Below are 14,351 nucleotides of genomic sequence, written 5' to 3'. Positions count from 1 at the left end.
AGCCCTCCGTGAAAAGGCAGGAGATTTGGCCAACTCAAACAACAATCACAGCTAATGATCTGAATTCGGATATTTTTAAAAACCCACTTGCTCAGCAAGAAAGTTCAACGATTTTTGAAAAAATACATGTACCATGCATCTTAAGGAGTACATAGAAACTACAAAAACTTGACAGTGGTTTTTATGTGTTCTGGACAGAACAAGCTTTTTTGAGGATGGTGACGGCAGTGATGAAGCCTGGCTCCACCTGAAGTCAAGAGTGAGGGCTCACTGGGGACGCAGCTCCCCCGACCCTGAGGCAGGTAGGCGGTGCTGCTTTGCCACGACCTTGGATGCCCCTGTTCATGAGAATTGCCAGGACACACAGGGAAGGCAGCAGGATAATTAAATGACATCAGTAAATGCAGGTGTTCTCTACAATCCACTCTTTACACCTGAAATCACGTTGCATAACGGCAGCACCAGGGCAGCCACCCGAGAACCTGCCAGGCGGCCACCCACAAGGACTCTCTCGTCCTGAGTGGTAAATTCTGATCTGTGTTCACAGTCTTGTTGAACCCAGAGTGGAAACCAGCCGCACTTCCCCAGGCGAAGGACCATCGTGAGCATCTCTTCCAAAGGAAACCACAATTCCTAGGACTGGTGGGGTTGTACCCCATCCTGGGAATTAAAGGGATCAACACCTGCCCTAGACGTCGACAAGAGCATCTGTCAGGGTCCACCAAGCAAGTGCACGCAGACTCATACAGTCACCCCCGAATCACATGACGGGCAGCCCTTTAATACAGCTCTGTGCTGCATTGTGAAGCACTTCTGAAAATGTGAACCGATAGTTTTGAACTGTGGTAGATTTCCATTTAATATGTGTACCTACTAAGTCTAAGTATTTTCATTGTATCCACTATAAACTTTCTAAAATTCAAAATATTCTCTTTTGAAACCCAAAATGAAAACGGAGAGATCTAGAAAGAGATATGTGATCATAAAATACCATCATACGCTGCTAAGAGCCACTAACACTGTCCAACCAACCCAGCAGGAAGGGACACTGTCCCCTTGACTCGCACATCTCACTCATCTCACTCTCTGGGCACCGGACCCCCCGGGCTAGCAAAGACCGTAAAGAACGAGGTTTAGCAGAGCTGCCCCCAAGCTCACCAAACCCAGCGGGAATCAACCACCAGAGTGACATGCCCGCAGGGCCGGGAGCCCCGCAAACGCGCACGTCAGTCTCTAACTCGGAGGCGGTCACTGTCGTTCAGTGACTCGCTGACAGGCCACCCGGGATTAAGCCACCAGGGGACATGGGCATGGACCTTACTGAGGGGGGGACACTTACCGGAAGGGCTTCTTATGCCCAGGTGAGTCATAGCAGCCGGGAGGTTGCCCACGCTGTTCCCCACGCCCATGCTGCCAAAGCCGTGGTTACCGGCGTCCAGGGAGGCTGGCAGGGGCGCCGAGTAGTGGAGGTTGGTCAGATCTGGCAGTGACCCCCCAGTGTTCAGGGTCCCCAGAAAGGGGGAGAGGCCTATGTTTTGACCGTTGTGTGGAATAGCACTGAAAAAAGGAAGGCAAGTATTACTTACTAAAATGCATTTGCTGTTGGGGAATAAGACAGAAGATTTTGTCCTTATCAAATAAGAGCAGAGAGTATCAAAGATCTAAGTCCACTGACTCTCTCCCATTCTGAGAACGTGTGACCTTGGCTTGACCTCTCTATAATGCAATTTCCTTACCTATTAAATTGGACTAAGGATGGCATCTATGCCATCCCCACAGGACTATTTTCCAAGACCAGGTTAGGTTATGGATCCAAAATTAATTTGAAAATTATAAAGCACTAGATGAATTATGGGCACTGCTTTATATTCATATGGTTCTTTTTGCTGGGTTTCTAAATTATCTTTTCTACCAAAAAAAAAAAAGTATCTCTATATCAACCAGATACCTTCCAAGATATATATTTTTAAATTGTAGTTTTACAAACTTTAAAGTGAGGAAGAGATGTTACCATTCACTTATCAAAATCTGTTGGTTGGTCACTGTGTGCCAGGCACGGGCTACGTGCTGGTGGGGCAGTGACGAACGAGCACACCACGTGTTCACGGTCAGGCCCACCCCTAACATCCGCAGGCCGGTGGCAAGAGTCAAAGGGAGGCCCCCATACCATCCGTTTACATGCCTGAAAATTACGAATCAAATAAACTAACCCTTAAAGGAGCTACGTCTGTTTCTGTCTTGACAAATTACACCTTCATAACAGCCTGGAAGGCCAGATTCAAATTGAGAATTCCCTGACCCTTGGAGTTTTGCACTAGAACATATAGAAACCCAGCCCTGGTCTTCAGTGCCCCCCTTCTCTGCCCACCCCAGACCTACTGGGCACCAGCCTAGGGCCAAGCTGGGGCCACCCTCTGCACCCCCGTTGGCTGCCCCTCAGGACAGGTGGTGCTCCCCTGTGACCCCCGGCAGAGCTCAGACTTCAGGGGAGTGGACCTCGGACATGCAGGGTCTAGGGAGGAGCCTCAGCACAGGGCTGCCGGGCACTGCTCCCCGAGTTCCCAGGCAGGCAGGCAGGCAGGCAAGGAGGGCTGGTGAAGCAGGCAGCCGCAGCATGGAAGGAAGCTGCCCAGGCAGGTGTGATAAGCGGTGGGGTAAGCACTGGGCACAAGTGACGCCGGGACGCAGGAGCTGTCAGGGTCAGACGGGCTGCGGAGGAAGGCTTTACCGAGCGTGCTCCTCGGACCTCAAGCAGCTTGGCAGGTGAGGGTCAGGGCAGAGCAGAGAGGCGAGTAGCAGGGTGTAAGGGCAAGAGGTGGGGGAGCGAGGAAGAGAGGAAGTGCTGTCCTGAAGAGCCTGGACCGGGACTAGAGGACAGGGAGCCCAGGCTTACGCTGGAGAACGCCATTTCAGAAACGCCACTTCCATTACGGTGGGGAGGGTGGCCCAAGGGAGCAGAGGGGCAGGCAGAGCGGGTGGAAGGCTCCCGCCATGCTGCGGGTCTGACCGAGGGAACGACAGCGAGGACGGAGAGAATGACTGGAGGAGGCACTGAACTTGGGTGAGGCACTAACTGCGGGCAACACACACCCGTCGGGAGGGCACCCCCGGAGCCAGGAGGCGGGAAGGACTGGCAGGCCGGAGGCAGCTTCCGCTCTGGAGTGGGCTGCTGAGCTGAGTTCCAAGGCTGAAGAACTCAGGTGACCCAGGCAGGAAGGTCATTTCAGGCAGGGGGGAACCGCACAATGTGCCCTAGCCACTCAGCCACAGCACTAGGTGGAAGTTGGTTGGGAGGGCGGTGGTGGGAGACGGCTGGACAAGCACCTGAGCTGCGACTGGCATGCTGATGACAAAGCCAGTGGAAGGTCGAAAGCAGGGAAAGACACGCCCATGGGTGGGACAGGCAGAGGGGCTAACGCCTGGGGGCGGGCAGGCCTGCAGGCAGAGACGTGAGGGATGGCACCGCTGAGCAGACAGGCAGACAGGTCAGAGTGGGGCCGAGAGCCAGGGACAGGGCCTAGGGCTGTTTCAGGAAGGCCTCAAGGGTGACTCCGACCATGCAGCACGGGATGGCCCGGAGGAGTCGGCGGCAGGCAGGGACATGGCTAAGATCGTGAATTGTTTTAGACGTGATACAAGAACATGACACGGGGGTGCCTTGGTTGGAACAGAGTGGGTGGGAGCCGGGCCACAGTGAGCTGAGGGGCGGACAAGCTAGTAAGGAAGACTCTAGAGTAAATACTCTTTCGAACAGTGTGGCTGAGAATTCTGGAAACGAGAAGGAAGGAAGGAACTAAGGGAATGCAGGGTCACGGAAGGACTTTTGGGTGAAGGATCCTTAAGCTATTTAAATGCAGAGCAAAGACCTAGGAGAGCAGGAAAGGTGGGGAGGACAGAGGGAAGGCTCAGCAGGGGAGCGGCCTCACAGGCCAGTGCCGACAAAGGCCAGGGAGTGGGCAGGGGGTGCCCTGAGTGGGAGAGACGCCTGCTTCTAGACCAGGAAGAGAGGAATGAGGGCCGGAGGGGAGCCCGGCGTTCATTCCCCATGGCCTCCCTCTTTGGGGTGAAAGCTTCAGGGCCCCGGTAACAGGGGGGCCTAAATGGAAATGGGGAGTAAGAAAGGTATCCAGGTTGGTGGGTGAGGGAGAAGAACGTGATATCCCGTCTCAGACGGCGGGATGGACTGAACCTCGTTACAGGGTTAAAGGTCAAGGACTAGGAGGTAAACTTGGAGCCTGGAGCTGCTCGCTGGGAGCACAGATGGGCTCTCTGCCTGACAAAAGGGTCCAGGGTGGGCGGCTGGGAACGAAGGCGGGGCGGGAAAGGCGGAGGCCTGGTTCAAGACCCCCCAGGGATGCCGACCTGACTCGAGTGGGACCCCAGCCACGCCAGCCTCCGTACCCTGCAGGCACGCCCCTGCCTCGGAGCCTGTCCGCTCACGGTCCCTCTGCCTGGAGCCCTCGTCCCCCCACTTCCTCCCGGGTCTGGCCACAAGTCGGCTTGTCAGAGAGGCCTTGCCCCTCTCCCTACCTGGCTGCTTTCTCTGCACTGTGTTTGCCAGCACGTGGCGCACACACTATTTACCTGCCTGACTGCCTGGCTCCCTGGTCTGTTTTGTTCGCTGTTCTGCCCCAGTGCCTAGAATTGGGAGGAGGGTCAGTAAATATTTGGAAGAGTTAAAGTCACTGAGTGGAACTTTACCTCTAACCTAGGAGCAAGAGAGCAACATTCTCCATCTAAGAAACACCCACTTTAAAACTGACCCGCTGGAGAGCCGCGGCCGGAGGCTGCAATGCAGCCCCCTTGGCTGGGGCAGAGGCCCCGTCCGCGGGGACGTCCTACACGCCCACATGAGGGTCTTCTGCCCAGGTGTGAGCCCCGGCAGGCTTTCCGACTTTCGGAAGAGAAGGTCGGCCATCAGCTCAGCTCAGTGGGCTGCTAGTCACACGAGTTTATGTTCAACCAGCCAAAACACACGTGCTCCAGGGACTCGGCAGGGAGCGCCCTGAGCCCTGCCGGTGACAAACTCACAGAAAGCCTTGTCGGGGGAATGATACCTAAGGATTTCCTGAAGGAGATTTAGCTCATGCTCGGACCCTCTAAAATGTGTGCTTGTCCAGCTCGGCCATGAAAGCGTCTCCTTTTCAAAACATGCTATTTTGGCTCCAGAAAGCATTGATCTTTTCATGCTGGTTTCGGCTCTAAGCCATGGGGCAGGGGCTTCACCCAGCTCTTAGGATGGCGCCGTCAAGTCCAAGGCGCCGTCCTCTCGGTGCAGACCCGCATGACAGACAGGTCCTCCAGCCTGTCACAGTGTCACAGGGAAACAGTGTCTGGACCACTGACCTGCTCACACTGATGGGGTCCCTCCCTGCATTTGTTCACGGGGGGGGGGGGCTCCCCGTCATCTCTTACATCTCTTCGTTCCTCCTTAGTCCCAATTTCCTCATGAATATTATTTTATTTTTTAAACTTTCTTAATCTTTTTGTACTATACATATTTTGGTAAGCCGTCTCAAATCTTTCAGGGAGTAAAGTTGTATAGTACCACACACACTCATTAATGGTTTCATAGAAACTCTTCATATTGCAAATTTTCCTATGTATTAATCATCCATTAATTTTTAAATTCATGGTGAAATATGCATAAGATTGACCATTTTTAAGTATACGGTTCAGGGCATTAAGTATATTTGCAGACACTGCCTTAATTACCGGCTATGTAACCAGGGTGCCAGGTTACCCGATGTCCCCTTTCCCTGTGGCTAGGGGCAGCAGGCTGGCGCCCCTCTCCATGCCCGTGTGCTTAGGCTGCTGCTTCTCCCAGGTGTGCTGTGTGCTTACCGAGAGTCAGCCAGATTACTCTCGAACATACTTACAGCAGCTCTATTTGTTATTGTAGTTATGTAATTTAATTACTGTAAACAAATGAAATATGAGCACCAAGAGAGCCGCTGCTTTTGTGAGAAGTCAGGTAACTTTCTATATAACAAGTGAAGTTTCTCAGGGTCCTGTGACAAGTGGGGCTTCCCTTTGGGGAGAGCCTTCCGGCGGCCTCCGAGCCATGAACAAAGGCGCATCACTTACGTGCCTCCTCCAACATCACAGGGTCGAGGGCGCCCCGACAGAGACTGGATCTGCAGAGAGAAACAGAAAGCGGGGCTTACTTGTTGTAGAGCCAAGTTCAAGTGTTTTCAATGTCTTTGTAGGTGTCCTGGGACCCCAGGAGTGTGAGCCAGCAAACAGAAACGGCACCTTCACACGGCAGCTGCCTCAATTTCGACTGGACTTTCCCAGGCATAACATTAATAATACAGTAACATGCGACAGACCATTACTAGATTTCCTTAATTTGTTGCTTTATTCATTTATCTTCTAGGTGAATATTATTTCCTCCAAAATGCCCCATGTTTAACATACAGAGCTTTTAAATAAATGTTACTTTTCTAATTGGTTTGAGAGGAAAAGAAAACAGAAAAAATGGGGTGAAGAAAGAGGAAATTAATGTCAGAAGAAAATAAATATTTCAACTAGTAGAATATAAGGTCTAGGGGGGATGGGCAGAGATTTTATCTTGTTCACGGTAATAGTCCTGCAGCTACAAAGCCTGGCAATACATGTTGACAAAAATAAATGACCCTACTGACTCAACCTTCTCCCAGGAAATGATTTAACTCAATGCTACTCTGCAGACGTGATTTACGGAATACTGCAGATCCCTAAGAACGGACAGAGGCGAGCACTTTTCCCAGAGAGAGTATCCCCGGCCCTCGGGGAGAGTGGGTGCCCCTGCCTTCTTTGCTGGAGGAGATAAGCTGTCTTCCCAGAAAGGCCTCCCGAACCACTTGGGCCTCCTACAGCCAAAAAACACGCGGCTGCCTCCGCTGTGTTTAAGTATGTGAATTTTAAATAATCTCTTCTCCCCGCGCCCCCCCCTCCCCGCTCCGAAAGATTAAAGACCAAGTACATCTCATTTTCATAAAAGGCCTTCCAAGCCCATCCTGACGCTGACAATGACTTTGGAAGACTGGGCAGGAGAAACGGGAACGGGAAGCCTGAACAGGTGGGGTGGTTAAGAAAATACAGGAAATGGCAGTGGAGCACCCCCAAGGGCTGGGGCGGACAGACCCGCTCTCTTTCAAAGGCACCACAGCTCCCCTACGGGAAGAAAGGCCCAGTAAGACCCATGGGACCGCCCTCCCCCACAGTGGGGGAGGTCTCCAGAGAGCCACTGGGCAGGTCAGCGCGCACAGCTGGAGATACAAATGCTCAAAGGCTCGCAGACATCATGAAACACACGTGACCCCCGGAGGATTCAGGTCAACTGTCCCTGGTCAAGGAAAGGGACAACTGGTGGGCGAGCAGAGCTGGTGACTGACCGGTGCTGGCTACACAACAGAAGCACCTGCCTGCGAGTGGGACCAGGTTTCTGCACTTTCAGTAACATGAATGAAATGGGGGGCTCAGAGGTTTTCCTGGACAAGCACATTCACATGAAAATTAGAAGGCAAGAGATGACTGTACTGATTCATCAACAACCGTGATAGTTTCTATTTGAACCGTCACTGCCCAGCATATTTTTCTTATCTCTGTCCCCAGACAGCCCCTCTTCCTTGTCCCCAGTTCCTCCTGTTTTTCCCTCTGCAGGATTTCACGATGACCTCGGAGGTGCAAACATTCAGCGAGAACAGACAGAGTTGAGGGTCGGGTACCTACCTCCCTGGTCTCCCACAGCTGCCTTGGCAGCGGCTTAGGAACATTTAGCAGATTCTCCTCTTTCAGTGGGCCGGGGAAAGGTGCTCCTGGAGGGGAAGAGGTGGCACAGTCATCGCATTAGAAGGCAACCATCCCACTTTTGGCCAAATTATCTTTCTAAAAAATGATTTATTTAACAAATATGCACTGGCTGTACTAGGAAAGGTGTTTTGCACACTGCTGTGGGGACGCCCAGATGAGTAAGACCTGGACTCAGCCTCCAGGGGATTTACAGTCTAGCTGGGGGGAGGGGCAGGACACGTCGGAGTCCACGACCGATAAGAGAAGCGGGTGGGGGCCCAGGAGGGCTAAGGGTACCGCGCAGCTCACCAGCAGGCAGGGAAGACACCACGGCGGGCCCTGGAGCTGGGCCTGGAGCCCTTCAGAGGTAAGGAAAAGGCCATTCCCAGAGGGAAGATCCGGAAAAGGGCCTTCGGAGTGAGGACATGGTGGACAGCTACTGAGCAGAGCTGCTCTTTTCAACTGGGGTGCAGGGTAAGGAGAGTGGTAGAAATAAAATTTGGGAGGTCGAGGCCAGATCAGGGGGGGCCTGCACGGTCTCATGGCCTTGGGCATGACTAGCCTTAATTTTATAATCGTACAGAGCATCTCAGAAAAGTGGCAATCAGCAGTGGTCGGCACTTCGGGAATTCCTGAGAACATGAGCATTAGTTCAGATGCTAAGAGGTCACATCTACTGCAGTCAGCATTCCCCGCAGCACAGGTAAGTGAGTCAATCCATACCTTCCCCGTGTACATCATTCTCACCGTCACAGAAACCTAGTGGGAAAGAAGGACACTTTGATGTGGCACTTTCACTCGTATTTATTCATGAACTTGTAACTTCCTGATCTGAAGTAGAATTTTGAAAATTCCAGAGCAATTTTGGTACATGAATGTCCACCCAAGGTACATTAGCATTTATACTAAAATTAAAATCGATATGGCTAATTAAAGGCTAGAATTGGTTCCTTCCTACTTTTCTTTTCCTTTAATCTTAGTTTTAAGTTTTTTTTTACTGCCTCTGTCCTGAAAGAACAATTCACAAAGTCTAAGAACCTCTATTCAAATCATGAAGACGGACAGACCCAAACTCTCTTCCGGACGCATAATCGGTAGGGGAAGGACAGGCAATCCAAAAAGCCCACGTCGCCGCCTCACACTTACGGCGAGTGCCTAGAGGAACAAACTGGAAGTTCCACGCTGTATGTTTCTATATACATTTTTTTGTAAACAGTCAAGTTATTTTTTTGAAAATGTATCTCAAGTCTCTGTGAATTTAAATTGTATATATAATCACTATTCACAAAGTCTTAAAAATTTGATTCAGAATAAATTCTGGTTGAGTAAGTAGTTTTAATCCATAAAATATACTGCAGATGACACAGTATTTCTCATTGCTCTAAGCTAAAACCAAAGAATCGTGACAAGAATGAATATGTTACCATTCTCTTCGAAGGAATCAGGTATACTGAAAGACTTTTCAATATAAAATCGGGACAAATTTCGAAGTTCTAAGCCTTTAAAATAGTTAAGCATATTTACTTAAAGTTTACATAAATTTCTGGATAAGCTTAATGTATAAATTAACCTGACTAGTCTGTGTAACTCTAACTAAATGTCTATTAATCATTCTCTCAACATATACTAGGTTCCTGCGCTGAGTAGAGCCGGGTGTGGCCAGGAGACAGAGTAAGCACAGAAGACAGAACATGGACGCAGATTCTGTAACACTGGGAGGAGACAGAAACTTTACTGGAGCCCAGGGGCAGGGGCAACCCTGAGACTCGCCAGGAGCAGTAACAGGCCCGTAAACTATGCACACTCAGAGAGAGAGAATGTCTGTGAGGCCCATGGAAACAGAATATAAGTTAACTATCTAAAACTTTATTTTAGTGCACATAAAGACTTGGGTAAACAAGGTAAAATGCAGCTTCACGGGTTCAACCCTCAAAGATTTTGATTCAGAGGGTGTGACAACAGGCCCGCCACCTTCATTGTTAACGCCCCCTTCGGAGGCTGCTACCTCAGGCGGCCTGTGGCCCTGAGAGACGCGGGCTCGGCTGCAGGTGATCGGGACCGGGCACAGCTAACGAAAGGCACTGTGCGCAGCACGTTGGCAAGTGAGGTGCGGAGAGACAAGAGGTGAGGCTCTGCAATCCGTGCTGTCACGAGGGGGAAGAGAAACTTTGATTCATACTGTGGCTTCCTAGGGACCCTCCTAGGGGCCAAGTTCTCTAACGTAACCATTCTCATCACCAGAAAGCAATCACCTTATTACAGATCAAACCTAAGTCTGTACAGCAGTCTGGTATGGTTATGCTGAAGCATCTCTTCGTCATCAGGACACCAGTCACTCCGAGTTTAACCAGTAAGGGCAGTTTTCAGTTTAATCAGTAAGGCTGACCAGTCCCTGGAACTCAAGGAGTCAGCGGACGGCTCTGATGTGACACTGCCTGAGAGGTAAGCAGACGCCCCCCATATCAGCCCATTAGTACCATCTCTCCCCGTCAGACTGGAGCAGAAGGAAGGCTGCATGGAGGCGGCGGCACTGGGTCAGGCACGGGAGGAGGAGGAGGACGGTAGTAACAAGCGCCAGCATCAGTGCCCGCCTGTGTGCCAGGTGCTTCACACAGTGATCTCGTGCTGTCTCTGCAGCAGCTCTGAGGTGAATGCTCTCATCGCCCCCGAGATCACACTGCCCGTGAGTTCTGGGACTAGACCTCTGGCCCAGGTGCCTTCAGAGTGTCCAGCTTGCTGTACCTACAGGGGTCTAGACACTTGGGAGCGAGGCTGAAGGGGATGCCCCAGTGTGGACAGGAGGGGGAGACGGCAGAGGGGGGCGGTGAGGACAGGGAGCAGCAGGGGCAGAACGGTGCCGCCTGGCCAGAGCCTGAGGTGGGAGGTATGGCGACAAGGCTGGGCCATGCAGGGACCTCCGGGCTCGGACTGGAGCTGGGACACGATCACAGCCAAGCCTGAGGGGACCGCTCCGGCCGCAGAGCTGGAGGTGACGGTGGGGCCTAAGGGCGGGCAGACCAGGTGGAAAAGAGCAAAATGGTCCAGGCAAGGAGGACACGGCCGCCGAACAGAGGTGGGGGTGGGAATGGGATCCGTTTCAGTGGCCAGAGGACGGGGTGGGGGCTGACAGAGACGTCAGCACCAGGAGGACGTAAAACCCACACACCCAAGGCTGGATTTTTACTAATGGACACAAAATATCACAGGATTCAACTACAGATAAAGGGTTAAAAACAGAAAGGAACAGCATTGTGACTGGCTATCTGGGAGGAAAGTCACTCCCATCAGCCCCACTGGGGAGGGGACAGCAACAACCCAGGCTGCCTCGGCCCGGCCGCCACCCAGGGGTGCCCTCTCCCGTGACGGAAGCCACATTCCCTCCCTGCACCGAGGCTCACTGCCCTTGAAGCAGCTTCTAGCACAGAATTCATTTGCTGCATGGAAGGGGCCGAGACTTAGGTCCTTAACCAGACTGCGTCCTTCAAGAAGCCTTCCTATCCCAGGTCCTCCTGCCACGGCGTGACCCTTTCTGCCCCTCGCCAGGTCCCCTCTCCAGCCTGTCTGTGGAATCAGGGGTCATTCACAGTCTCGCGCCTTTCCAGGTTATCTGTGCTTTTGGCCTTCTCCTTAACTGTGCGGGTCAAAGGGCACCGCCTGTGGAGGTCAGAGGCCAAGGCAGCCTCCTGCCCAGAGAAGCAGCTCAGGGCTGATGTTCCCAAGGCCGGCGACACTCAGCAGCTCCAGCTCGGGATGGAGAAGTGTCCAGCACCCCTCTGTGCTTGGTGCCTGGCTGCTCTGAGAGCCGGGCCCCCCTCGGCATGCTGCGGCGAGCGGGGGGAGCTCGGGGGTCCTCGGCTATGGGACACGGCAGTGCCACAGAGGCCCTTGCCCGCCCGTCTGTGCATGTGTGGGAGAACCGAACCACACACGCTGCCAGGGGGAATGATCAACATCACTCTTTATAGATTCTGGATAATTAAACAAGAAGAGAGAAACTGTAAAATTCTTGTTTAGCTGTATAAAAGATTATTCCTGTCATTTGCATCAACTACTTACTATTTATTTCTAATTCTCCTATAACTCAAAAACTATTAGGAAAATTACTAAATATGTATCAGGCTAATGGCTTTATTTTCTTGGGCCACAAACCTCTGTTCATGAATGTATCACAGTTTATTGCTCATGTAGTCAAGCTATGAGCAGATGCTCCCTTATCTGCTCAAAACCAAGGGAAAAAAATAGTTGGAACATTAATTGAGGCTACATCGTAATACTCAGGAAAGATTCCCAGGGAAATAACAGTCATTACTGTTTCTGCGGCAGAGCCTAATTCTAGACTTCAATTATACTTTCCCATCACTTTTCAAGTCTTTATTTGGTTGATCCTATATTAAGAAATACCTTTTTGCAAAGCTAGTTGATATTTTTAAAACCCAAAAGGAAAGAAATGAAAAACTTTAATGAATTACAGGGGGAAAATACATGAGACTATTTAAATCAGCTCCCACCAACAGATATAATTCTCCAGAAATAATTCTTATCCTTGGAGACTTGAATAATGTTTTAAACACACTGTCTTTCCCATGTAAACACATCCATATTTGGATGTTTCTGAGTTCTGCTGTACTTGCGAGGCAACTATGCAGAAGCAGGCACACAGTTCAGACGTTCAAGCTGGGGGGTCAGCCCACCCTCCAGGGCAGCCAGATGCCGTGGCCCAGCCATCTCTATCTGCTGATCCCACACGGAGTGGCCAGTGAGTCTCTAAGCAGGCCAGCAATTCTGCTCCGGGATTTCTTCCTTTCTTTCTGCCTTTCCTGTTGCTTCCAGGATGGACATTCACATTCTTTGGCCTTTCTCACCATCCTCACTCACACCTTCAGACACGTCTCACCTCTTTGCTCAGAGGCAGATGTCACTCTTCGCATAAACACTTCACTCAACTGATCACTTTCTTTGCTGACTTTCTTTTCTCTATGCATGCAGGCCTCAAAATCTCCTTACTTGAATCACCTATGATTTCCTTGTCCTTTCTAGGCCACTGGCAGTTCCTAGAGAAGCATAAACTTGGACAGAGGGCAACACAAATGAAGGAATGGCAGAGGCAGAAATGCAGCTCTTTATCGGGCTTCCAAAAACCTATCGATCTGGTTCCCTCCCTGGTCAAGGAGGCTAAGATCTGAGTGCACTCACCAGCTCCGGCACTGACCGGTCTCTGCTGCAGTTCACGCTTTGCTTACGTGTCCTCATCTCTTCCTATCTGGAAGCTCAGCTACTCCATCTTCCCACACACCCCACTTCTGCAAGCAGAGGGCCGTGGGCCCATATCCAATCCCAACAGAACTGCCGGCTCTATGCTCATATCCCCATGTGTGCAGACCTGGCTAGATGGCCAGAACCGATTCTAAAAGATCTCATACTTTACAAGGAAAACAACTCTTTAGGTAAATGCAGTCATCTCCGGACTGCCCCAAGGGAACAAATAAAGCAACAATTATGATTAAATCCCATCCCCACATATGTGCAAGGAAATAAAGCCCTGACTGTTCTCAGAAGGAACAGAGACATTTTGGCTTTAAATGGCTTGAGAAGTAGAGAAAACCAGAAAAGCCAGTATCGTCTCAGCCCAGGTCTATTCATTTCCCGTTATAAGACCAAACGCCTAGCCCTACCTGTGCGCAGGTCATCCTGCACGAGGCGATGCAGAAGCCTCGCTCCTGCTGGAGTGTAAGCCCTGACGGGCAGGCTGGGAGTGTCTTAGTGGCCCAGCCTTGCTCCTGCGCAGGTCACAGGCGGCACTGAGATCTGCTTGGCAAGTGCCCTGTGACATAAGCCACCGTGTGACCTCTCCCACTCCTCCACCATGGAGGGATCCTGGGCGCCAGGCCCTGGGCTGGAGATGAGATCACCGGGATGCTAACTTCAAGAAATCTGTATGCGCCCACGGAGAGAAGCACCTGGGAAGAAGGCAATCAGGTGGCACAGGTGCCAACATCGCCACCTGCGCAAGGGGCTTTGGGGTGCTAGCACATGGTGGTGCTGGGCTGCAAAGGGGGGAAGGTCAAGGATGGTCTGTGGGAATGGTGACGAAGCTGCGGGTGCTGGTCAGGTAGGTGCCAGGAAGGAGGGGACAGGAACAGGATGGGACATCAGTAGGACCCAAAGCAGTTCACGCGGTCGGCTTGGGGGATGAGGCTGGTGAGTGTGGACAGAAGGGGAAGAGGCGGGCGAGGGCCAGACCCTGGGGCTCTCAGCCCAGATGGAGAGATCTGGACTCTCTCCTGGAGGTGAAGGGGTGGCACCGAGGTTTTAAGCAGTAGAATAATACGGTCAGATTTGGGTTTGCTGTGGAAGCAGGGGGCGCGCATGTGCCTTCTCCCCGCTCCCGGCCACTCCCGGCCTCTCCACCCTTCTTGTGCCTGTGGCCCAGGGGAGATGGTGGATGAGCCGTCCGGCAAAACAGGGGGTAGCTGAGCGGGCCGCCCCAGCTCCTGTTCAGCACCCTGTCCTCCGCTCAGGGGCGCCTTCCCACAGCCAGCCAGCCCCCTCTGCTCGGCCCTGCCCTTCAGTCTAAC

General features: G+C 51.9%; 1 protein-coding gene across 1 annotated transcript in view; it reads right to left on the bottom strand.

Annotated features, from left to right (window-relative positions):
• CRTC3 (CREB regulated transcription coactivator 3) overlaps positions 1–14,351 on the bottom strand; it is an 88,105-nt gene that overhangs the window by 10,488 nt on the left and 63,266 nt on the right. The window contains 4 exon segments of the mRNA XM_037000477.2: positions 1,340–1,557; positions 6,088–6,137; positions 7,717–7,802; positions 8,500–8,535. Coding sequence (XP_036856372.2) covers positions 1,340–1,557; positions 6,088–6,137; positions 7,717–7,802; positions 8,500–8,535 — 390 coding nt within the window.

The sequence above is a fragment of the Manis javanica genome, chromosome 18 (genome assembly GCF_040802235.1).
Source record: "Manis javanica isolate MJ-LG chromosome 18, MJ_LKY, whole genome shotgun sequence".
NCBI classification, from domain to species: domain Eukaryota; kingdom Metazoa; phylum Chordata; class Mammalia; order Pholidota; family Manidae; genus Manis; species Manis javanica.
Note: the sequence above shows the minus strand (reverse complement) of the source record. Positions and strands in the feature narration are given on the sequence as shown.